This window comes from Martes martes (genome assembly GCF_963455335.1).
Source record: "Martes martes genome assembly, chromosome: 8".
In the NCBI taxonomy this organism is placed as follows: Eukaryota; Metazoa; Chordata; class Mammalia; order Carnivora; family Mustelidae; genus Martes; species Martes martes.
The window spans coordinates 101,758,566-101,782,972 of record NC_137895.1 but is presented as its reverse complement, the minus strand read 5'-3'; the positions used below and the strand labels follow the sequence as shown (position 1 = coordinate 101,782,972).

The 24,407-nt window shown below is 44.6% G+C and overlaps 1 protein-coding gene across 1 annotated transcript in view; it reads right to left on the bottom strand.

Moving 5' to 3' along the window:
* Positions 1–24,407, bottom strand: part of ANO2 (anoctamin 2) — a 347,947-nt gene that overhangs the window by 148,745 nt on the left and 174,795 nt on the right. Inside the window, exons 11-14 of the mRNA XM_080812555.1 lie at positions 17,143–17,277; positions 10,402–10,562; positions 5,704–5,786; positions 241–351 (exon numbers count right to left, since the gene is read on the bottom strand). Coding sequence (XP_080668681.1) covers positions 241–351; positions 5,704–5,786; positions 10,402–10,562; positions 17,143–17,277 — 490 coding nt within the window. The remainder of the gene's footprint in view (positions 1–240; positions 352–5,703; positions 5,787–10,401; positions 10,563–17,142; positions 17,278–24,407) is intronic.

Here is a 24,407-nt window from a genome sequence, read left to right as displayed (position 1 = left end):
CCATTTTGCCCAGACACTGCCACCCAGGAAAGAGAGAGAAATCAAGTCACAGCAAAACCCTGCTCCCCATGAGCTCTGCGTATAGGTCAAAAAGAAGTGTCATGAATCATTCCCTCCCGTCCCATCCCAGTCAACCCCTTCTCCCAGCCGAGTCTCTGTCCACGAAGGCACTCCAAATGAGATGACAACAGGATCTTAAGAAATAAAGAAGACAGTGAGCAGCGAGTGCCAGCATCTTACCTCATCTTCATTCTCAGTCATATTGGTACCCAATTTCTGGACAACCGACTTGCCACTCGCCTTCAACATTTTCTCTCGAACTTTGGTTTCATACTCAGGTCGGGAGTGTTCCTAAAACCCGAGAGTCAATGCGTAGTTAGTAAACAGGCAGAAGAGTGGCTCTGGCCTGTGGGTTATAAACCAGACGCCACAAGCACACTAGAGTCAGGACTTAGGATCAAATGCTATTAGACATGAAGTGTTACACCACACACGACCACAAGGACCAGGAACACAATGTGGGGGAGAGAGAGGGGACACATAACAGTTGCTACCACACTGAAAACCAAACCTGGGCACGTTCCTGGGGATGGCGCCGGTGTTGAGAAAGGAGAGAGGAAACGTTAACTGGGCAACTGATACAAACAGAAGCATCTGGTCATGCTACTAACTATTCTCATACCTCAAACTGTAAGTTTCAATGAGCCAAATCCCAGCTAGAGAAACAGATGTGCCCCACAGCTGGGAGTTAGGGCAATGACCAAACTTCTTCCTGCTCCGTTATTCTGCAAGCTAAAATGGCGACCAATAAACATCAAAGTTAAAGATGGCCACGGGGAATCTTAAAACTCTCTTGCCTGAACCTGTTTCCTGTGCAGCCTAGGTGAGTAACTCATTGGCAAGTACACCAATGCTCAAGAGATATCACTGAGCCATTCAGCAACACAACCCTGAACAGTGAGTCACCAGGCATGGGAAAGAGCACCTGACTAATCAAGAGGACTGCGGTCTGATCAATGCAGGTGCTGAAGCAGGAAGGCGCATGACTTACTTCAAAGGGAATTTAACAGTGTACACCTGGCCTCACTGGCGGGTCTTCCCTGCAGCGTCCGAGGACGAACATCTACAGGTGTGAGGACTGCATGTTCCCGCATCATTTATCGATGACTCCTGTGCAAGGATTCAGGCGCTGGCTCACAGCTGACTCAGAGGACACACCATTTCCTTACCACCGCTCAGGCATCAGAGATTCCAAAAGCCAACAAGCTAGGCTCCTGACCAGTCTTTGGCTTTCCTGGGACATGCCATGATATTGGAGAGAAGAAACCATGCAGGTGGCTTAGAAACATAACCGGTACAACAGGAGGCGATGTTATTCCAGGGATTTAAGGCATCCTGCCATTGCGGAGCTCCAAAGACACATCAGCCTCATCCCTTCCACGACTTCTCTACCACGGCCAACCTTGTGGAGTCTCCTCCCTCTTGAACAGCCTAGAATTGTATAACTTATACCACGTGCAGTTCCTATTTATGTATTTTTCTTCCAGGATTTCCTAGCTGTTTTGCATCTGAGAGTCTCTTTATACTAACATAAGGATCTGCGACCTAGTATGTCTTATTTTCTATTTCTCACAGTAATTAGTACCATGTGGAGCACCCAGAAATATCTAAAGGCTTGTGAGGCTCACTGATTTTGTCTCTCACCTTCATCCATTCTCCAACACATCATTTCCTAATGTGTGTGCTAAGAGTTGTAGCTCAAAAGGGATTCCAGGGGTTAAGAGATTGGAAAAGCCCACACAGTGTATCACCTGAGAGTCACAATGAGCATATTAGCTCTGAAAAGTTCTACTGTGAAGCCACTTGCTTAATGTTTTTAAAACCCACATTTCCTGCAAAAATCCTTTTGCCTACAACAATGAACACCCTACGGGAACGTTTCGAGAAATTTGATTTGAAGTTGTCCTCCATGGCCCCTGAAATCTGGTCGCTTTTCATTTATATTATTTCCATGCAAGATTTTCATTAAAAAACTAGAGCAGGAATCTTTTGCTGAGTACCATAATGTGGATTCTAAACCGCCTCAAGCTAGTGTTGTTCCTACCATTCATACCTGGCAAAGGAGCTAAGGAACTTCCCCTTCTGACTAGGAGGCTGCTCTTGACCTACCTCTGACTTTCCAAAGACAAGCTGTGACATCACACAGAGGTGTGTCCACGCATCCCTCTCACCCGCCTCAACCTCACCCTCATCCCGCCTAGCCCCACACTGGGCCCCCATTCAGAACCCCTCATCTGTTTAGAACAAGCTGAGCATTCTCGCCGCGTGAACAGGAGTCCGAGACTCTCAGAGCAGAGTCTTTGGCTGTTCTGCATTCCAGCTGAAGCAGGTCAGACAAGGATCTCTCTGTCTGTGGCCAAGAAGGTCGGGTGGGGTTACAGAGTTCCTCAAAGGCCGGGAGCTGGACAACTAAGCTCCTGGACAGAGGAGAATCCAGCCCCTGTGTGGGCTGTGCCAGTGCCCCCAGCCACGGGTGGGTCCTCCTTATTCCTGATGTTCTGAATACGTGGCCTCTCTGGACCGGTGGTCTGATGCAAAGTCGTCACAAATAGATAACCTGTCCCACCATGACTCTGGGAAATACTTCCCAAAGCTACCTCTACCTGGTTGGTCTCCTCAGGAGCTGGCTGAAGGAAGGCCCCAGGCCAGCTCAGGACCAGCCTTCTCTGACCTAAAGAGGTAAACCCAGATATACACTCAATAAATGTCTTCATTGAAGAGTCTTCAAGCTCCTCTGCCCTTCTTTCTAGGCTCTGAGGCCACAGTGGAGCTTGAGATTATCTTCAAGGGGAGGAAGGTGGCAGTAGGCAAACACACACACAAGTAAGAAAGCAGCAGCTAGGGGTAAGAAAAATCGGAGAAATAAAATGAGGCTGGCTGTTTCCTATTGGGATTCAGGGAAGGCCCATTTGAGAAGGGTCATGTTTTGGGTAGGCCACATGGAGACTGGAGCATTCTAGGCGGAGGGAACAGCCAGTGCAAAGACTAGAATGAGCTGGGGAGAGGATGAAGGTCTCTGTGGCCGGAAGGTCTGAGCAAGGAGAAGGACGTGTACTAAGATCAGAAAGGGAGGTAGAGGATTTTGCCTCCTATGTGACAGGAAGCCATGTAGGACACCAAAATCTTGATATGACAGACAAGGGTTGGGAGAGAGATGGAGGAGAGGCCGTCTGTGTCAGACAAGGCCACACTCTAGGGGGTCTGACTGACAGAAGCTAATCAGGCAAGTGAGGCCCACTGAGCTGAAGATTATCCGACTTCAGAACTAAAGGCTCTGGAGGTCTGGCAGGCCTCCCTTCAGCAGGAACAGGATCCAAAGAGTCTCTCAGTCAAGTCTCTTGAGATGACCCTCCTGGTTCCACACACACACCCCCTTAGGCAGGGGCCACACTGACCCAGGAAGTGGAGCTTGGATTTGGTTGTTCATGCTTTTCCCTGCCCTAAAAGAAAACGGTCTCCACCCTCCTTCCACTTCTCCCTGGTTTACAACCTGGACTTGAGGCACCCCACTTGCTCAACCCTTCCTGGCTACATTAGCCAGAAGAAATTTCTCTCACATATTCTCCACCGTATTCTAAATATGTGGAGACCAGAAAACATCCTAGTTGAATGTGACCCTTTGGAGATGCTCAGAGGCTGTTCAGATTGAACTGAATTTAAAAGTGTGTGTGTGTTTGATATCCTAGTTCAAAATATAAATACATCAAAGGAAAAGAGGAGGCTGTCCTCCCTTCATCTCAACCATGCCTGGCCCAGGGCGCACCAACCGCACTGTCAAAGCAAGCCGCCCTGCAGTAAGCTCCCGTCAGGAGCGACCAGAGCCCATGACGAACCTCTCCTTGTGCCACAGGTAAACCAGTCTTGGCCAGCCCACTCCCAGCCTGCACACGAGTTCCTGAAATCATGGTCCACCCGTGAACTTACCCCTGATCTCTGGGTTAATCAGAAAACAGGAAAACTGGCTCCAGAAACAAAATGGATTATCCTCCCCGCCCCCGGCCCCCCCCCACCTCCCCACCAGGGGCCTGCGACAGATTCTTGAGGACATTGAGTCATAACCAATGGCTTTCTCTGTGTGAGTGTTTACACCTCCTCTCCAGAAACTTTCTGGCTTCCTCAGTTCTACTTAGTAGACACACTGAGCTCGTCTCTGGCCCCATGCAGGCTTGGATGCCAGGATGTGTCTTCTTCTCTTCTTGGGAGCCATGCTAGGCCCTGCATTAGGAGAGCAGGAGCTCCCGCTTCCGCACACCCGCCACAACTCCCTTGTCTCCCCCTCTCTCTCTCTCTCTCTCCCTCTCTCTCATCCACAGGGCAAGGATGTCAACCAGAATACCCCCACAGTCCCACTTCCATAGCTATTTCTATTGGAAGCATTCATTTGGCCACTAATTACCAAAAAATGCAATTGCCTTCATTATTCTCTGATGCTTATCCTCCTAATTTTTATCCCCTCTGAAGGTAGAGCCCACGTGGACGTACTCTGATCCGCCACGGAACCCATGATACCGTTAGTGTCCAGGCAGATGCTTAATCCACGGGCCTGGAACACAGTGAGCACAGGCACTCAGTGCATGGGGATGGAATGCCCACCTGCTCAGTGAGAACGTCAAGGAGAAGAAACGACATCATGCGACAGACATAGGGAGCCAAGCAAGCTTGAGAACAAGACTAAATCGGGGAGGTCCTTGCTTGGTCATAAAACATCAGGGCCACAAAGCCAGCGATCCCTAGTCTAAGGCGAGGCGCATCAGTTACTGGGGGAGAATACAGAAAAGGCGCGCTTTCCATGTAGCCGCCATTATGCGTGCGCCCGGCCTTTGCAAGTCGGTACTCAGGCAGATGTGAGTGCCTCCTGGTCTTTCTAGACACTGTTCCCAGCACCTCATCAACAATGTCCACAATACCAGGAGTTCCTATCCAATATTCACATCTACTGTTCTGTCAGTGGTAGCGTGTGGGAACAGATAAGAGCTGTGAGCAACCAAACACACACTACTCATTGCCAGCTCACCAACATCAGGCGTGGGGCCCTCGTAAGAGCCCAGAAGGAAGGCTAATTTGTTTTCAATCTTTAATATCATCTGTTCATAAAACTAGAGAAGAAGCTTCTAGAAGAACCTACCTTCTGCCCTTAGCTCATCCTCTAGTTTCACCCATGCTGTACTGGCTTACACTGTAATAGTTCAGTGCTTCTTTCTTCTTCCATAGGCACCAAAGGCAATCAGCATCTGGCACCCATACCTCTCCCTTGACCCTCAGGAGGCTTACAGAGGCATGCTGACAGGTGCATGCTCTGGGTTACATGAGAGCAATTCCCACTCTCTGGCTTCATGCACCCACGAAATGGGAGGTAGAAGAATGTTAAGCTAAATCTCAAAGGAACCACAAAGGCTTTTCTCTTGTGCCATCTCTTTTTCCAGAGAGGGCCCCTGAGACATCTGACTAACGATCAGGTCCAATGTTTCGGGAGAAGTGTGGGGATCTGAGCTCTTGGCCTCAGTGCATATCAACCACGGTTAAGACCATGGAGCCAGGGACTGGCTGATGTGACAGCAAATTTAAGTGGTCACCTCAATCAAGAAGATCTATTTGCAGGGTGAAACCAAGCAAGGACCCAGAGAAGTACGCAAGGGAACTCACTTCTTCCTCTTCTATACCAGTCAGGTCCCAGAAGTAGCCCAGCCGCATCTGTAACCTCTTCCAGTTTTCCAGAAACATGGTAGCTTAAAGAGAAAGAAAAAATTCTATTAAAGATTGAATTTTGAGTACCCTTTGGGATCACCAATGGAGGTAGAGAATAAACTTAAGAGATTTCAAATCTAGGGACTCTCTTTAAAGCACTTATTCCCTTCCTCTTACTTCTAACTGGAACTGCTCCAACTAGTCCCTATCCTTGAGACCCCAACAGATATACATAAAGGGAGACACATCAGCACACACGCAGGCGTGCACCTCTCCCTACTTCTAGGTCATGAGAAGAGGGCAAACAGGGATCTCAAGAAATGAAGGAAGGACGGAAGGATGAAGACAAGAAGGGGAGGGCCTGTAGTCTTTTTGGACAAAGCTCATTTTCCCTACATATACGTTCTTTCCTCCTGCACCTTCTTCAGTGTTCTCACTCATTTTCTCCCATCTTTCTGTCTCCAGCACCACTTCCCTTCTCTGGGCCCCAACTATCCCGTCCTGAGGTTCTGTAACAGTCGCCTCATAGCTCCACCTGACTTCCGAGCCTGCCTGCATGTGGCTGACGGACAGCTCTCCCCTACGGGGCATTCACCCAGGCCTCTACTTGTTTAGCAAGTAGCTGCTGAGTGTCTCCCATTCCCACACGGTCAGGCTGCCCCACCCAAAGCCCCTCAAAGGGCCAGGCCAACGTGCTCCGGGCAGAGCCAGCACCCTCCAGTCGACAGCCACAGCTCGTTACCCCAGGACCGACACCTCCTCCGGAGCCTGCTGATGGACCATATGGACCCACTCTTTTGAAAACTGAAACTAAGCGACACAAAGAGAAGCAGAACTGGGATGAACTATGCAGCACCTGACAGGAGAAAGGGCCAGGATTCCAGAGAGTTCCCCCAGCTCCAGTTCCCGGAGGCCTGGCTCCCTTTTGTCACCCACATCCAGGAGCTAGCTTCTGGCTTTCTTACAACACCTCTCTTGTTCTTTGAGCAAGCTGGACTAAATTTCCAAACCTGCAAAAAGAACTGGGCCTGACTATGGTGTCTGTAATATACAAAACAGACTTTTAGACATCATGAGGGAGATTAGGTGACTCTGCTGTGGATTTTGCTCTCAAACTGTTGACAGTCTATGGGGAGGGACTGTAAATAGCTACCATACAAGGCATGAAGTGCTCAGGGCCTTAACAATGGCCCAATGGGAGCTGTGGGCCTGCAGCTGAGGGAGAAGCCATCTGAGCCGAGTCTTGAAGAACAATGGCATTTGGGCAGGGAAGAAGGGGCGGGGAGAGGGAGGGTGCCAACACTCCCCTATCTAGACTTTCAACAGCTCTCTACTGTCTAAGTTCTTCTCTCTGGACGGGTAGACCTTGTGTATGCGGCCCAACCCCTCTGTCTAAATCCGTTCCCTTGCTCTGTCAACACACAACCTCATACCTGGGCTGCTGCTAACATCACCTCCTCGCTGCCCTCCTCATCCCCAAGTCCTGCAAACTGCCCTGCGCCCCTCTGCTGCTCTCCATGGGCTACCCTCATCCTTTCCTGACCCACTCAGCTGGGGGCACCCTCTCCTCCCCGCTCCTACTATCCTCAGGGTCTGGTGCCCTGGAAAGGAAGGGAAGGGACACTCCTTGAGGCCACCCCCACACGCACCTCGATACCACCCACAGGAAAAGCCTGGGCACCCTTCGCCACGTGCCGCAGCGCACTGTTGCCTGTGACTCAGGTCTGCGATGGAGTAACGGGGCTGTAAACTTCCTAAACTCTTGGCTGCCTGTTTGCCTCGGGCACAGCACAGAACCAAGCGGAACAGACACCTACAGACCGGCTAAATGTGCAGCTGCTAAAAGATCCATTTGTTTGACTTGGCTCTACGTTACAGTGCACAGATTCGTGGGGTTTCTCCCAGGGATTTGCGGCTTTTCAGTGTAAGTGCGTCCTGACCTCCCAACACTGGCACAGGCCTGGGGATGTTCTGGGGACAAGGTGGGGAGGAAGGCATCCCTCCTTTTCCTAGGCTCTTCTCAGTGCCTGAGGAGGGCTCGGCATACAGCAGTGTCCGCAGCGCTTCCCGACTGTGATCTCTATGAAGAAGAGAAGTCAGAGCATGGGAACAGAGGAGAGGGGCAGAGAAGTCACTGCAGAGGGGTCATGAGGACGAGGGAGTCCCATCAGAACAAGGAAGAGCAGCTCACAGCTCCTGGTGTATGTTCCCTGCCAGGCACTATGCCAAGTGCTCTGCACACAGATCTCCCTCACTTGTCCCAAAAACACTGTGGGGTAGGAACTCCTTCACCCATCTCACAGATGAGCAGGGTGATGCCCAAAGCTTAAGAAGCTTGCCCCAGGCACCTGGCTCATTGGTTGAGAGTGCTGACTTTTGTGACATGGAGCTAGATCCACACTGTCATGCCATGGACCCCCAGCTGGCAAGAAGCAGGACTGAGACATGCAACTAGGACCTGAATTCTCCCTAAGTCAATGCCCTTAACTTCTCCTCAGAACAGGGTTCAGGAACCCTCGCCCTTTACTTCCCTTTTCAATGAGGCTTCCAGAGTTCCCTGGAGTCTGAAGCCGAACCACAGAGGATCTCGGCCTGAAGACCCCACAGACCCAGGCCCTGCCGGCCAGCATCTCAGTGGGCCCCCACTCCTGCTCCACTGACAGACCATCTCTCTGCAGAGAACCACTTCTCCCCAGCCTTCCTCCTGGCAGGCTGGGCCCCAGCCCAGGCCCACCCAGCACAGCACCGCTGATCATAATAATCATGGTAATGAGAGGCAGTACTGTTATTTTTCATTGTAATTTGCAGGCAATTGTGCCCAGCGGCTCTTGGCTGCTGCGGCCAAATACACAATCACATAAAACTCAGCAAGACTGTTAAAAAACACAACTGAACCCCACGCTATGCCAGGAAGCTCTGACGCATCCCACCTTCCATGCTTTTCCTGTGCTGCCACGTGAGGGGGAGCGAGAAGGGCAGGGGTGGGGGCAGTAAATGATCACAGATCCCAGGGACCGGGAGGCATCTGCTAATTACAGCTATCGAGGAAAGAGAAGAGGTAGTTGTTGGGGCTTGAGAGTGGCCAAGTACAACTGAAAACCCAGTTTCTCTACAACAAGGAATTACACATCCCAGGAAAGTCCATAAGGGATCATGGGCCCAGCGTCATTAAGCTTTAGCTACTCAGTCATGGGAACCTCTTAAGACAAATGAATGGGAATTAGGATTGCAATATATCAGAAACTGAACGTGTATTCCAGGTTCCAAATCCGTTCCGGTGGGTCTGGGGATAATCATGAGATGCCCTGCTTGACGAGGAGACACAGAGCTGCTGCCTAACACTCCCAGGCAACAAGCTCCAGCTCCAGCTCGTTCTACTGAACCCCTCCTGTGAACAATTCCAGGGCCCCATGGTGACAAGCGCCACTTCCTCCTACTCCCTGCCCCTACTTCTGTGGGCTGACTACTGGCCATGTATCCCTGGGCAGGGGCGATTTCACAAGGGAACAGAGAATAGAGTGTCCCCTGGAAATGTTCCCTGGTAGCCTAATAATACGGCAATCTTTCCACTCTGGTTCTATCTCCACCCAAGGAGAGGTCCCTGCTGGGAACAAAGAAGGCTTGTATTAGTACTCTCAGCACTACTGAGAACGGACCTCTCCCTCCTCCCTTTCTCTTCTTCACACTTTCAGGAATGTGTGACTCATGGTCCCATCCTGGCATGTCCTCCAGGCCCCATGAAGTCAGTGATAATCAAGCATCCTTTGCAGTGGGATCACAGCCCTGCTGTTCAGTGATCCAAAGGGGAAACAAAGGGCCTGCATATCCAATGAGGAGTAAAAGGTGAAAGTCAGGTGGCTACTCAAGATGGGCTGAAACATGTTGACTTTGTTCCTTGTATGATACTCATGGGTATGTCTTCTTGGAAAGGTCCAGTTATCACAGGGGTTATTATTCCAGGTTATTCCATTCACGTTTGTGAAAAGAAGTGTGTGTGTGTGTGTGTGTGTGTGTGTGTGTGTGTGTGTGTGTGTGTTTATGGTCAGATGGCTATGGCCCAGAAAAAGTTTATTACCCTAATACTCTGGGGGTAAAGGGAGGAGAAGGAAAATGAAGGAACTATCTGTTCTTTCCTTCACAAATCCCTTTGGTGGAAATACTGAAAACACTACTCTGGCATTAAGTAAAATCTCTACTGTCTGTGTTCATGGTGTCCTGGAAATTGCACAGAACCTGCAGTCAGGAAATCAGGTTTGGATCCACTTCCTCCACCAGTGAACTCTGCGGCCATGGCAGTCTCCCCACCCCCTCTGAGTGTTATAGTGACTATCTATGACTATGTATCTTAGTAGAGATAGCTGGAATGCCTTATGGGTGTGCTAGGGATTTGCATTGGTTCAAATTCTGAATAAAGCATACACAAGATTAATACAAGATTAACATCCTTTAATTAAAAAAAAATACATAAAGCCAAGGAGGATGGTCTTAGTTCTATTCACAAACAGAAGTAAAAGAGAGAAAGCTATTGTCCCTAAAATACTTCTTGAGATATAAGGACTAAAAGACATAAATCAAAGGATATGGACTTCAGAGCATGGTCACTGTACCCATTTAAAGGCATCAGCAAAATAAGCAAGGTTCATGATAACCGCTTACCCCACAGAGCCATGAAGATGGAGAAGAAGACGGTGGCAGGGTTGTCAAATAGGTGGCTCGCCTTTGCCGTACCACAGGCTGAGCTGAGGTTCCAGTAATCACAGGACTTGTCACACAGGGGACACATGGTGAAGGCATTCTGCTGGTCACACATCTCTTTGCTGCAGTAGAGAGAGGCTGCTGGGTCAAGAGGACATCAAGCCGGACCCACCCCGAGTAAATCACCCCAAGAACATCTCCCACTTCCAAGTCCATGGCTGAGCTGATCAACTCCCACAGCGAGGTGGGTTAAAAACATTGGAATTGGATCCTTTACCATGAGAGCATTATTCCTGTATTTTTATCAATGAAGTGGGTGGGCAACTTCTGAGGTACAGACCCCCTGTCACTAGGACTGTCCTAACAGAAGATCAGTGAGCATCCGTCAGAGATGTTGTACATTACATTGTGCTTTATAAAGTTCCTTCAAAATGTTTTGAGTCTAAGAGGTTGGTGGGGAGCACCAACAACTAGGAATCCGTCACTTGTCAGAAGTTAGATTTTCCCTTTGTCATGCCTGTGCTTACAGGCGGTCTTCTTAAAGCCTACTGGCTGCCTCACAAATGTGTGAAACCTGGTCACAAGGAGAAGAAAATACAAGTGTGTGGTTGGATCAACACAAGCTCTTACTTATAAGCCATGTGGAGAAGAGTGGAGTCAGAGCTGGATTGGAAGCCCCTTCCTAAGTACATCGGGGCATTGACCCTTTGTAGAAGGGGGATTAATAACCTCAGCCTAATAAGAATGATCTAAACCATGAAATGGGATGAGAGGGAATGGAAGAATAAAGTAAATTCTTCCAAAGCCTAGGTTCTATGATACTTATAGAGAGAAGCATGAGTCAAAAAAACCATTAGCTATATTCTAACCTATTCTCAGTATATTTCTATTTAGCGGACAAACGAATATAGTTGAAATTCCATTCACTCTTTAGGTGATTAGCTAGATCCAATAAATTCAGGCTTATATGAATGCTTGCAGATAAGAACCAAAGAACCACCAGCCCTAATTGGCTTCCCTAGTGTCCTTCCACACTACATATTGGTAGGAAAATGAATGAACTCATCACTCTGGTGTGTAATATTTCCCCGGGGGAATGGGTCGATGGTTAAGCTCATTGTTTGGGGGAACAGGGTGGAGAACTCAAGATTTCACGAAAATGAAGCATTGGCTGTTCTCACAGAGCAGATGTGAGACACAGTCTCACGGACTGTGAGGAGACACAGTCATGAGGAGGCAGGGGTCCTACACTGAAAACCGCCACTGTATTTCCTTTGGAAAGAGGCAGCGGAGGGCACTACAGAGCATGGCTGACAAGTGGGAGGCCATTGTCAAGGTCAGCTGGCTGGTACCCTATGTGCTAAAGCAAGTGCTTAGATGAAAACCATAAATCAAGCAGTGCCTGGGTCCAGCTCCCCTTCATTAAGAAGATGAAGGGTTTTTCTGAGGGCTATCACTGTCTGTCAAGTCCCGGCTTTCAGGCTTGTCTTTAATGAACTATTAAGCCCACAGCAAGGAAAGGCCTTCTGCGTGAGAGAATGGAAACTCTACGTCTCTGAGAGTAAATCCTCATTCCTCCACTAACTCGCTGCTAAGCTCCCCATTGGCAAGTGTCAATACCAGTGACTCATTCACAACGACAATATTAATATGAACATCTTAATAGTAAGTTCAGCCGTGCTGGTTTCACTTGGGCACATTCTTAATGGGTAACCAGACAGCAAGATTTATTCTAAGTCTTTGGGGTCAGATGAGTGTCCGCTGTATCACTGAGGAGGAGTCACTACTTTCTGAGAGGAGAGTCCCCTCTTAGGAAACAGATTCACACAGAAACCTGTTGGTCTGTATAAATTAGAGTAAGGAGTTGTGCTTTTAAACCATGTCTGAGGACATGTGAGCTTCTCAGTCTTGCTCTTCAAATATGGGTGTCAGGAATAGCACTTTGTTGTTTGGGGCTTTTTTTTTTAACACATAGACTTGAGGAAGGGATCATCTCTAGCCAACTTAATCCTAATCAAAGCTAGTCAATGCTAAAAGGTCGGGAATGAAAAAGTGTTAGCAACCAGCTACCAAAGTCCAGAGCACTTGGAAACATAAGAGCTGCTTCAGTTATTGGCTTTACAATGGGAGGACAGTCAACTATCAACCATTTGTACAAAATGGCGCTGCGGTCACATGGATACTCCCCAAATCACTTAAACTTGAAGTCAGAATGCTTTAGAGCTATTAGGCTGTTCTGTTTGTTGATTTGTCTGTTTGATGTAAGCAATCTGAACAGAATTCTGGAGAAAGTCTGCCTCAGGGTGATATTCAAGTGACTTTGTGGTTGCTTCTTGGCCTTTTGGCTAAGATCAAGTGTAAAACGATTCTGTGTTCTCGGAGAGAGGCTGCCTTTCTAGAGAAGGCTGCAAAGAGAAGCAGAAAGGTGAGGGAAGCTCAGCTAGAACTGAAATCGCATCTGGGTCACTCACTAGCTGCATCATCTGCGGATTTCTAGTTAGAAGCAACTGTAGCTATAAACTGAATGCTGTAGTTCTTCAGTCTATCACAGTCTCTAGAAAGCACGAGAAGGTTGATAAATGGCCGACAAGAGCTGAACCAGGACCCCAAAGTGAGTGATGTCCTTAATCAGTAACTCATTGCTCATAAGTTAGGTGATACAGGGCCGTGCTTGCACAAAGGGAGAAGGTGCAACATGGGAATTATTCTAGAAATTTAGACACAGCATCTGCTATCAAGGTTTCAGACTAAGGTAACCACTTTTTTTTTTTTTTCCAACATGGTTTAGATCAATAAGCTTTTTTTTTTAGTTGTTTTTTTTTTTTAATCCTCTAGCCTTTCCTACCCATGTAAGCCAATGCCTAATAAATGGAACCAATCCTTTGGTAAGTAAAGTTCTATAGATGTATCATGCACATATGGAATTATTACTCATAAATGATATTTGTATTCATATATCAAAGTTGCTGGTGATAAAAGGTACCATTTAAAGTTCCACATAATGTAAATTTTCTGCTTTTGATATTGTCCTAAAGTTATATGAGACATAACCACTAGGGAAAATTGGATGAAGGGTACAGTGGGCCCCTTTGTACTATCGTCCTATTAATCTATAATGCTTATAAAATAGAACATTTTAAAAAATGATACATAGATAATAAATTCCAGGCTTAATGTCAAAATTAGAAACCTCTAAAGTAATCCCAGGAATGGTACAAGTTTTTAATCATGCTTAGGTGTGGCTGACAGACACAGATCCCAGAAGAGTATAAATTTGTTTAGGTTCAGTATTGGGATTTAAAGACTATTCTTTTGTTGATGGGGAGTGGTATTTTATGAGTTTTCGTCAAGCCCATCAAGCTTGGATTTTTGATGGCTATATAATTATGATTAAAGGGCAGTTCTTTTAAACATTCTTCCTAATACACTTAAATAAGGAAGATGTAAATAATAGAAAAAAAAAATCACACCCCGCCCTGAGTTTGAAGAGCCAACAACCAAAATTTCAGCTTTAAAACAGTCAACTTCAAACTTTTTTGACTGTGAGCTATAGTTTAAAAATAATCTTTTCCATCAGATTCCAGCATGTGAATACAAACATTCTCTCTCTCTCACCCCACCATAAACATATTTATATAGCTAAATAAAATCTCATGAAACAATACCTATTACTTCCTTCTTGTGATGAATACTAATATAGTATTTCATTCTACTCTATCTTATTTTAGCTCATTTAAAGCACAACCATTCAGGGGTGCCTGGGTGTCTCAGTTGGTTAAGCTACTGCCTCCGGCTCAGGTCATGATCCCGGAGTCCTGGGATTAAGTCCCACATCGGGCTCCCTGCTGGGTGGGGAGTCTGCTTCTCCTTCTGACCTCTCCCTTCTCATGCTCTCTCTCTCCCTCTCTCTCATTCTCTCTCTCTCAAATAAATAAATAAAATCTTTAAAAAAAAAAAAAAAGACAACCATTCAGCTGGTTCTCTAACCTCCTAATGGGATGCTAGACATAGTGTGTGAAACATTACGCACTCTGCGGGGCGCCTGGGTGGCTCAGTGGGTTAAAGCCTCTGCCTTCGGCTCGGGTCATGATCCCAGGGTCCTGGGATCAAGCCCCTCACTGGGCTCTCTGCTCAGTGGGGAGCCTGCATCCTCCTCTCTCTCTGCCTGCCTCTCTGCCTACTTGTGATCTCTCTCTGTCAAATAAATAAATTAAATTTTAAAAAACACATTACGCACTCTGACAGGTGAGAAGAGACATCTGCAGTGATAATGGTCACGTTTCACGTCCATGTATACCTGCATGTACATGACTGCATGTGTACAGATATGTATTTCTCAGTATGTGCAGACCATGGTCATTTCCAGCTACATGGTCCCTGTTATATGTATTCCCATATGGGGAACCAAGGCACAAGTTCTAAATCCCAATGTAAACAGCACACCGATGGCCCACCCTCTACCCTAGCTCTCCACGCACAGTGGAGTTTTCCCATGTGGATCAACCTGAGGCCCAGCTCTCTAGGGATCAAACTGGGCAAGAGAAACATGGAAGCCATGTTTTCTGAGAAGGTATCAGGCAAGGCCAGTTGAAACTGCTTGGCTGCCAAGGAGGACATGAGCCTTCTGGGAGATGTCACATCTCAGGGGAAAAGGGGGCAGTTGAGGTCAAGTTGTAACCCTGACAATTACTAGTTGCTGAAGCTGGACACATTACATGACTGTAGCATCAATTTCTCTACCTCTGTTAGGTGAAAATAATACCAATCTAACAGGTCACAACCACGATCTCTACAGGATCAAAGAAACTGGTATCTGAGAAATACCCAGCCCCATGCCTGGCACAAGGAAGGCATTTGGTAAGTATTAGTTTTTCCCTCATGCTAGATGGCCTGAGGAAGACAAAACCTCCATCACATTTGTTGTGTCGTGGTCCCAGAATCCCCAGTCAAAACACTGGGCTGTTGGTACCAGGATTTTACACATAGAAATATCCAAACCCTTTTCTCTTACACTAAGTTATATAGCTTGAAGTATCTAGCTTTAAATATTTAAGTATTTAAGTAGGTCTAAGTATTGACCATTGGTGAAACCCTTTCCTCAAAGAAGCCCAGCTCTTGGTCCTTTCTTCAGGACAGCCATTACTTCTTCCAACTCTAGTGGACACCCAGTCTGCCCAGTGTCCTCATCCACTGGGCTACTGAGGGAACATCCTTTTGGTAAAGAGTGATCCAGCCCCACAGCCACGACTATGGGCCCAGGGCCTCCACCCTAATCCAAAATGAGCCAATGGGGCTTTTGGAACCAATTAAAGAAAAAGCTCTAAGATACAAGTTCCATGAGCTATTAGTAGGAATGTTTACATCCAATGGAGAAAATGTGCAGTGAAACAAATACAAGAAAAAACCAGTGATGGGAGATAAACAGGAGTCCCTACTTCCATTGGCCCCTAGGCTAGCCATACACCTGCCACTGTGTTCCCTGATACACCCCAGGATCCTTCTAATAAATTCTCCTCCCCCTTTTTTTTTTTGCTTCAGCTAGTTCATGTTGCATTTCTAACACTTGCAACTGAAAAAGTATTAAAATACATTAGTCACGCTTTGGTTTTCGAGGACAGTGCTGAAGATGGCAAGAGATTTAAATGCCAAATGTAAGTTAAGTGTCACTTGTACTTTATTTCTACATATGTTGATTCCTTCAACAATTATTTATTAATATTTTACTATGTGCCAAACATCATCTCCTGAATCCTTACAACAACATCACAAGGTACGTGTTATTATCACTATTTACAGCCAAGGGAAGGAAGACTTGGGGAGTGAACTATCCAGTCTTATAGCTAATATGTGATGCTCTCCATCCTAAAGGATGCTATTTTTTGTGAGAGAGAGAGAGAGAGAGAGAGAGAGAGGAGAGAGCATGAATGGTGTTGGGGGGACATTGACGGAGAGGGAGAGAATTTGAAGTAGGCTGCACACCCAGCATGGAGCTGGACACGGGGCTTGATTTCGTGACCCTGAGATCATGACCTAAGCCAAAATCAAGTCACTCGCTTAACCAACTAAGCCACCCGGCAGCCCAAGTATGCTATTTTTAAGTGCTTATATTCTTTGTAGGCTCTCTTTTCACCATAAGGACCAGCCTCTCTTTTCACCATAAGGATCAGCTCTCCAAGAGCCCCACCATGGGGCCTGTCACCTGCAGTTTCTGACTTCCTGAACCAGAGGTTGAGCCCCCCTCAGTTCCAGAGCTGACTGCTCCTATGGATAGACTCACAGCATTTTACCCCAACAGCGTTTGACCATACCGACATGCGATCTCTATCCAATGCCACTCAACGTTTCCCACCTCAGGTCTTAGGAGAAACCAGAGAAAAAAGTCATGAAGTTGAGAGGAAAATGCATTTCTCAGGCTTGGGTTTTTTCATCAGGTAGAATCCACTTGCCCACATCAGCCTCTAGCCCTGGAGAAGAGCTTAACTAGGAAAGGAAGGGAACCATCCCCAGCAGGCTCTGAAGCCATTCCCAGACTCTGTAGTTCCCAGATCTGTCTCTGGAGGGAGGTTACGTGTGTGGTAAGGGGAGGAGAGAATAGAGGGTGAGGACTTTGGAAGGAAGCGTGTGAACTGTACTTGCAACTGGGATGAAACTCCAAAGTACTGCCCTGTGGGAACTGAGGCTTTTTCTTTAAAAACATCTCACCTGGGAATATCTTCTTCGATTGTTGCACATCCATAAAGAAACACGATCACTCCAATTACAGAAGATGGAATGAGAAATGATGTATATAACCCCAGCCAGGCAAAATACAGTCCAATTTTTTCTCCAAAATACTTTCTGAAAAAGAAAGAAAATTGCAACACATATTAAGAACACCGTATACTTCCTCCATTTCTGTTTGTTCTAAACCTGACAATGGGTCAGCATAAATAAAAAGAGAAGGAAGTTAGATGGCGCAAGAGGGACCTCAGCACAAAGAACCGGTCTCTTCCACTATGAATTACATTCCCCAGGAATCACACACACACACACATACACACACACACACCAGAGAATCCTGGCTATTCACGTGAAATAGTCCCAAGAAGGAATCCAGCCCTAACAGCAAACTGAAAATAGGCCATACATTTTGGCATCTTTACCAGACAAACGTGAGTAACACAACATCACCTCATGAGCATCGTAACCCACAGAAAAATACCTTTTCAAAACTTTGCTATGTGACTAAAACACACAGACAGGCGGGCACGCATACTTATGTATACAAACCATAAAACTCAGAAAAATGGCTAGAAGAATTTTGGTAAAATATTAGCAATGGTTTCCTTAGCTGATGGGATTATGGATGGGTTTTATTTCTTTATTTTTTACCTTTCTGCATTTTTTAAACTCTCTACTTTGTTAATGAATTAATTTTATAATTAAAAAAATTCTTTTAAAGAGAAAAGTAACAAGCCATTATCTTTTTTGATCCCCAGATCAGGAAGTCAGTAAGTTGTCACACTGTCTCTAAAAAGGAATTTTTCTTTTAAATAACTATTGGTGATAGGCACCTGAGTAGAAAAATACAAACCACAGAGAAACCGTGTATTTTCTTTCCCAAGAGGCTATGACATAAAGCACAGGAGGGAAATGGGAGAGTGCAGCCCACTCTCTGATGTGAGGACAAAAGAATAAGAACAGTGAATTGAATCTATTTGTCCACTACCAAAGGGGCTGCTCTCACCTAGGATTCACACAATGGCAAGATAATGTGGCTTCCACCCTAACAACAAGAGAAGTCGAGATAATCTGTGACATTAAACTTTCCTTGAACCCATCATAGAGTGGAGACTACAAGGTAATCATGTGAAGTGAATATTTTTTTTTAAAGTGACAAGCACCTCCAAGGAAAATGTGATATGCAAACACTTTCAGATTTGGCAGACCACAGGAGGAAAAGGCAGTACAAAGAAAAAGATATAATCTTGTAAATTCTGACAGGCTGAGTATAGGTTAGCATGATAGGTTAGAATAACTGAGAGCTCCAGACAGAAGAGGGGTTTGCAGTCATTCATAAGATCCCAGCCAATGACCACCATCTGGTACTCATAAGGAGGGTAATGGGCAACACAGGAAACTGGAAAGGGCCTCTTTATTTGCAGAGGGGCATGGAAGCACACCCATCTCCCAAGACCATCTCTCATTCAAATCACTGAGTGATAAGGATCAGCAGTCTGCTCTGGGGGAGAGGCAGGACAAAGGATAATATTCTAGGGTCTACCATATATATAACTGAAGTCCCCGGAATATTAAGAGAAAGAAGACAGAAGAAATATCTGAATGGATTATGGCTAAAAAATTTCCCAAAATTAATCAAAAACAACAAAACATAGATCTAAGAACCCAGAGAACCCCAACCAGAGTAAATATAAAAACAAAAACAGAAACTTGTACACCGAGACATATCACAATCAAATCTGAAAAACAAAGACAGAAAATCTTTAATTAAGCTGGGGTGGGGGTAAGGCTTTGCTGGGGAGGGAAAGGTGGGAAAGGGAGGATATATATGCAAAGGGACAAAGGTAAGCCTTACAGCCAATTTCTTGACAGAAACTAGGCAAGCCAGAAGATAATAGGGTGACAACCTTAAAGTGTGGAAAGGGGGGGGGGAATGGTCAACCCAGAATACTATATGAAACAGTACTCCCGTGGGGATAAAACTAGTTCTTTGGAAGCCAAAAACTATCTTAAGTATTACAGTGGTTTTAGGTCTCCAAAGGGCCACAGAACATAAAGAGATATACAGATATACGTGGTATTAAAATTTCATGGAAGAGGGCGCCTGGGTGGCTCAGTGGGTTAAGCCGCTGCCTTCAGCTCAGGTCATGATCTCAGGGTCCTGGGATCAAGTCCTGCATAGGGCTCTCTGCTCAGCAGGGAGTCTGCTTCCCTCTCTCCCTCTCTCTCTGCCTGCCTCTCTGTCTACTGTGATCTCTCTCTCTGTCAAATAAATAAATAAATAAACCTTTAAAAAAAATTTCATGGAAGAAAGCAATAATAGAAAAAAGGCAGAGAAACATTGGTAAAAATAAAAAATTGTGATGATGTCTTATGGAGTTTATAACATATATAGGAGTAGGACAACAACAGCACCTATGATAGGAAAGAGGAAACTGAGAAATAGTGTTGGAATGCCCTTACCCAGGGTGTGAAATGGTATAATATTATTTTAAAGTAGAATGTGGTAAGTTAAAGAAGGATTCAGTAAACCCTAGAGCAACCAATGAATTTTAAAAATAGGTAATAATTAACAGACCAAAACTGGAGATGAAATGGAACCATAAAATAAACTCACTTGCAAAGAAGTCATGAAAAGAGGAAAAACAGAAAGAAACTATAGACAAAACAAATAGAAAACAAATAGTAAGGTGGTAGTTTTAAAATATAAATACATTATACAAGGGAGTATTATGCCTCCATCAGAAAGGATGAATACCCAACTTTTGTATCAACATGGCTGGGACTGGAGGAGATTATGCTAAGTGAAATAAGTCAAGCAGAGAGAGTCAATTTTATATGGCTTCACTTACTTGTGGAGCATAAGGAATACATGGAAGACACTGGGAGATGGAGAGGAGAAGAGAGTTGGGGAAATTTGAGGGGGAGATGAACCATGAGAGACTGTGGACTCTGAGAAACAAACTGAGGGTTTTGGAGGGGAGGGGAGTAGAGGGTTGGGTGAGCCTGGTGGTGGGTATTAAGGAGGGCACATATTGCATGGAGCACTGGGCGTGGTGCATAAACAATGTATCCTGGAACACTGAAAAAAATAAAATTAAATTTAAAAATATATATAAGTACATTAATGATAACAAACATAAGCATACAAGAAACCCACTTTTATTATAAAGGCATATATGGAAGAAAAGTAAAAAAATACATCATACAATCAGGAATCAAAAGGAAGCTGGGACATACAAAGACTTCTGAACAAAGAACATTACCTGGGATAAAGAAGATCAATTAATGGTAATATGGTAAACTCATTAAGAAGGCCTGATAATCCTAAATGCATACAGTAAAATGTACAGATCAGCTGCATATATCAAAATACATACAATAAAAACTGAGAGAAATAAAAGGATGAATAGACAAATTCTCAAGTATAAACTGGAGACATCAACACTTCCCTCTCAAGTAATGGAGAGAACAAGGAGACATAAAAAATCAGTAAGGACATAGAAGTCACTACAAACCAACTTGACCTAATTGACATGTATAGAATCATCTACTAAACAGCAGAAAATACATTCTTTCCAATACACATTCACCAAGATGGTTCATATTCTGAGCTATAAAGCTAATCTAACAAATCTAAAGGGATTGAAGTAATGAAATTTTATTCTCTGAGCACAATTAAGTCAAACTAAAAATCAACAGCAGAAAGATATCTGAAAATATCTATAAATACTTGGAAATTAAACAACACCCATCCAAATAACCCAAAGAAAGGTCAACAAAGAAATAAAAAGGGAAATTAGAAAGTAGTTTCAACTGAGTGAAAAGTAAGACACAACATTACCAAAAGTTGTAGGATGCCATTAAAGCAATACTTAGAAATTTATAGCAGTGAATACTTGTAATAACATAAGAAAGCTCTGAATCAATCATCTAAGCTTTCACTTCTACTAGAAAAAGAAGAACAAATTCAATCCAAAGCAAACAGAAGGAAAGAAAGAATAAAGTGGGGAGCAGAGATCAGTGAGAATGAAAACAGAAAAAAACAAAGAAAGTCCATGAAACCAAAAGCTGGTTGTTTGACAGGATCCATAAAATTGATAAATGTTAGTCGGACTAATCAAGAAGATGAAAGACAAAACACAAATTACCAACATGGGGACTGAAAAAAGGGACATCACTACAGTTCCTATTTCCATGATCATGGGATACTGTTAGCTGCCCCCTCATGGGTGCTCATCTTGCCTTCCCCTCCAGGCTACGTGCCTACCTCTGGAAGAAGAGTGGGGAACGGGAAGATAGGAGAGACATAAGACATAACAAACAGGGCACCTGGGTGGCTCAGTTGGTTGAATGACTGCCTTCGGCTCAGGTCATGATCCCGGACTGCCAGGATCGAGTCCCGCATCGGGCTCCCAGCTCCTTGGGGAGTCTGCTTCTCTCTCTGAACTTCTCCTCTCTCATGCTCTCTCTCACTCATTCTCTCTCAAATAAACAAATAAAATCTTAAAAAATAAAAATTAAAAAAAAAGACATAACAAACACAAACTGTCCTAGTGCTCTTGTCTTGATCGTCTTATTTAACTCCACTTTTAATTCTCACAACATCTTTTCCAGGTGAGGAAACAGAAGCTCTTTGGATAAACAGACTTATCCAAGGTCACATGGCTAGTGGATGGCAAAGCAAGCATTTGGTCCCTTGGCATTTGACCCCTACATGTTCTCTTGCCAGGATAACAACAGCAGTCGTAGGGACTGAAATTTATTGGGGGTTGGTTCTTTGCCAGGCTCTGTTCTAAGAAGATTCTAAATATTGTCTCATTTTTCTTAGTCCCCACAACTCTATGAAGTAGTATGCTATCATCTTCCAGTTAGAGATGAAGAAACTGATGGACAAAAATAGTACCCCAAGGTCACATGGCTGGGAAGAAAGCAGAGACAAGATTCAAATTCAGTGAGGCTAACTGAGATTCCAGCTCTCAAGATTCCTCCACAGTATACTGACTTCTAGGAGGGACTTAGGGAAGGGAAGGAAATGGTTGGGCAGGGGACATGCCCAGGGAAAATTTGCTGAGTTAGAGAAAGACAGATCATAGCTACCTATTCATCCTCCATCCCCTGCCATGTTCTCATGTTTTTTCCAGCTCTGAAACCAGACCACCAAAGCATCCCATCTGAGGCACTCAGCCATTCAGAGACAGAAGAGTTCCCTGACCAGTCTCTTAACCCATAAAATCTACAAATCTTTTCTCCTGTTGCTTCCTAGGTTTATGCTTAAGGAGCTGATCTGGTAACTTAAACCTCACTGGGGTACTTCATCACTTTTTCCAGGAAAGGAATTACACTTCAAGCTTTATGGAAACAATGCCTTCACTCCTTAAAGGAAGGGAGAGAATATTTTGAGGAGTTCTTTTAACTGTTCCACATAAGCAATTTACTCCTCTTTTTACCATAAAGTCATCAATGGCCAGAAAGGTAGACAGGAAGCCTGAAAACAGAGCCCAGACACCTTGCAAAGGAAGTGAGCGAGGTCAAAATCTATTAGGGTAAGAACAGATGAAACAAAGAAGGAAAAGGACTCAGTTATGCCATTTAAGGGCAACAGTTTAGTTGTCAAAAATTTGGATGCCTTCAGGAACCAGGCAGGAAACATAAATGACCAAAGCAGACCAAGCACGACCAATCATAGCATCTCCAGTAGAACATGAGAGAGCTTATTTCTATCTACAGGGACTAGTTACTACTCAGCTCCAGCAGTCCTGGGAGACATGTGAGAAAACGGGACCAGTATTGTCAGATCCAACAATTCTCCAAGAAAAGCTGGAAATCTGTATTTCTCCTAATTTTTCAATGTTGGCAACTAATTCAACTGGAAAAAAATATATACAGGCTAAACAAAAAATTCAAGGGCTGGACAATGTCTATGGGATATCAGCTGGTATCCTCTCTGGTATAGCAGAGGTCCCAGAACAGGGGCTCTCGAGTGGGGAGAGCAGGCATGAATGTACCCTCTGCTGTTTCCCACCTTGGGAAAGTCTTTCCACCTCTCTAACCTTCATTTTCTTTCCATTTAAAAATATGTTAATGTGAAAATGAAATGAGCAAGGTCTAGGACACAGTAAGCAAGTAATAAATGTTAACCACTGTTGATGACATTTATTCTAAAAACCCACGTGATCTACTACATTAAAATGGAAAACTTCTGCTCATCAAATGGCACTATTAGGTGAGTAAAAAGACAGGCCAAGGAATAGGAAAAAAAAAATTTTGTATACATGGACTTGTATTTGGAATACATAAAGAACTTCTACAGATGAATATGAATTAGGAATCCAACAGAAAAATAAGCAAAAGACTTTAAGGAACTCTTCATTAAAAAGATAACCAATTGGGATGCCTGTGTGGCTCAGTCATTAAAGCATCCAACTCTTGATTTCGACCCACATCATGATCTCAGGGTTGTGAAATCAAGCTCTGTGATGGGCTCCATGTGCCTGAGATTCTCTCTCTCCCTTTCCCTTTGCCCCTCTCCCCTAAAAAAGATACCCAATTGACCAATAAACATATGAAAATGTACTCAACTTTCCTCATCATCAGATCATCAGGGAAAAGCAAATGAAATCACAACAAAATAAGTCTGTATAGTCAAGAGAATGGTAAAAACGAAAAAGAGTGGAAATACCAAACCTTGGCCAAATGTGGAGAAACCAGAAATGCTCTCATGGTGCAGGTGGCATGTATATTGGTAGATCTACTCTGGGAAAACTGATGGGTAATATCTACTACAGCTGAACATGGGCATCCCCAATGATGCAACAACTCTCTTCCTAAGTATTTGCCCAACAGAAGTGCATACATGCACAGAACAGCAGCACTATCTATGATAGCCCCACACTGGAAACCCCATAAATGCCTATAAAACCTCATAAATGCCTACAAGCAATAAAATGGATAAATATGTTGTGTTATATTTGCCCAATGGAATGTTATACAGCAATGGGAATGAACACATTACAAGAACACACAACAATACAGATAAATCTCATCAACACAATGTTGAGCAAAAGAAGTCACACACTAAAAGCTATATATATTTAATTATTCTATTTATATTTATATAAAGTCAAAAACAAAATAGCTGTGCTAGAAGTCCAGATAGTAGTGTTAATCATATTCTTTCTTGATCTGGGTACTAGTTGTATGGGTGTGTTCAGTTTGCAAAAATTCAACAAATATCTTTCTATAGG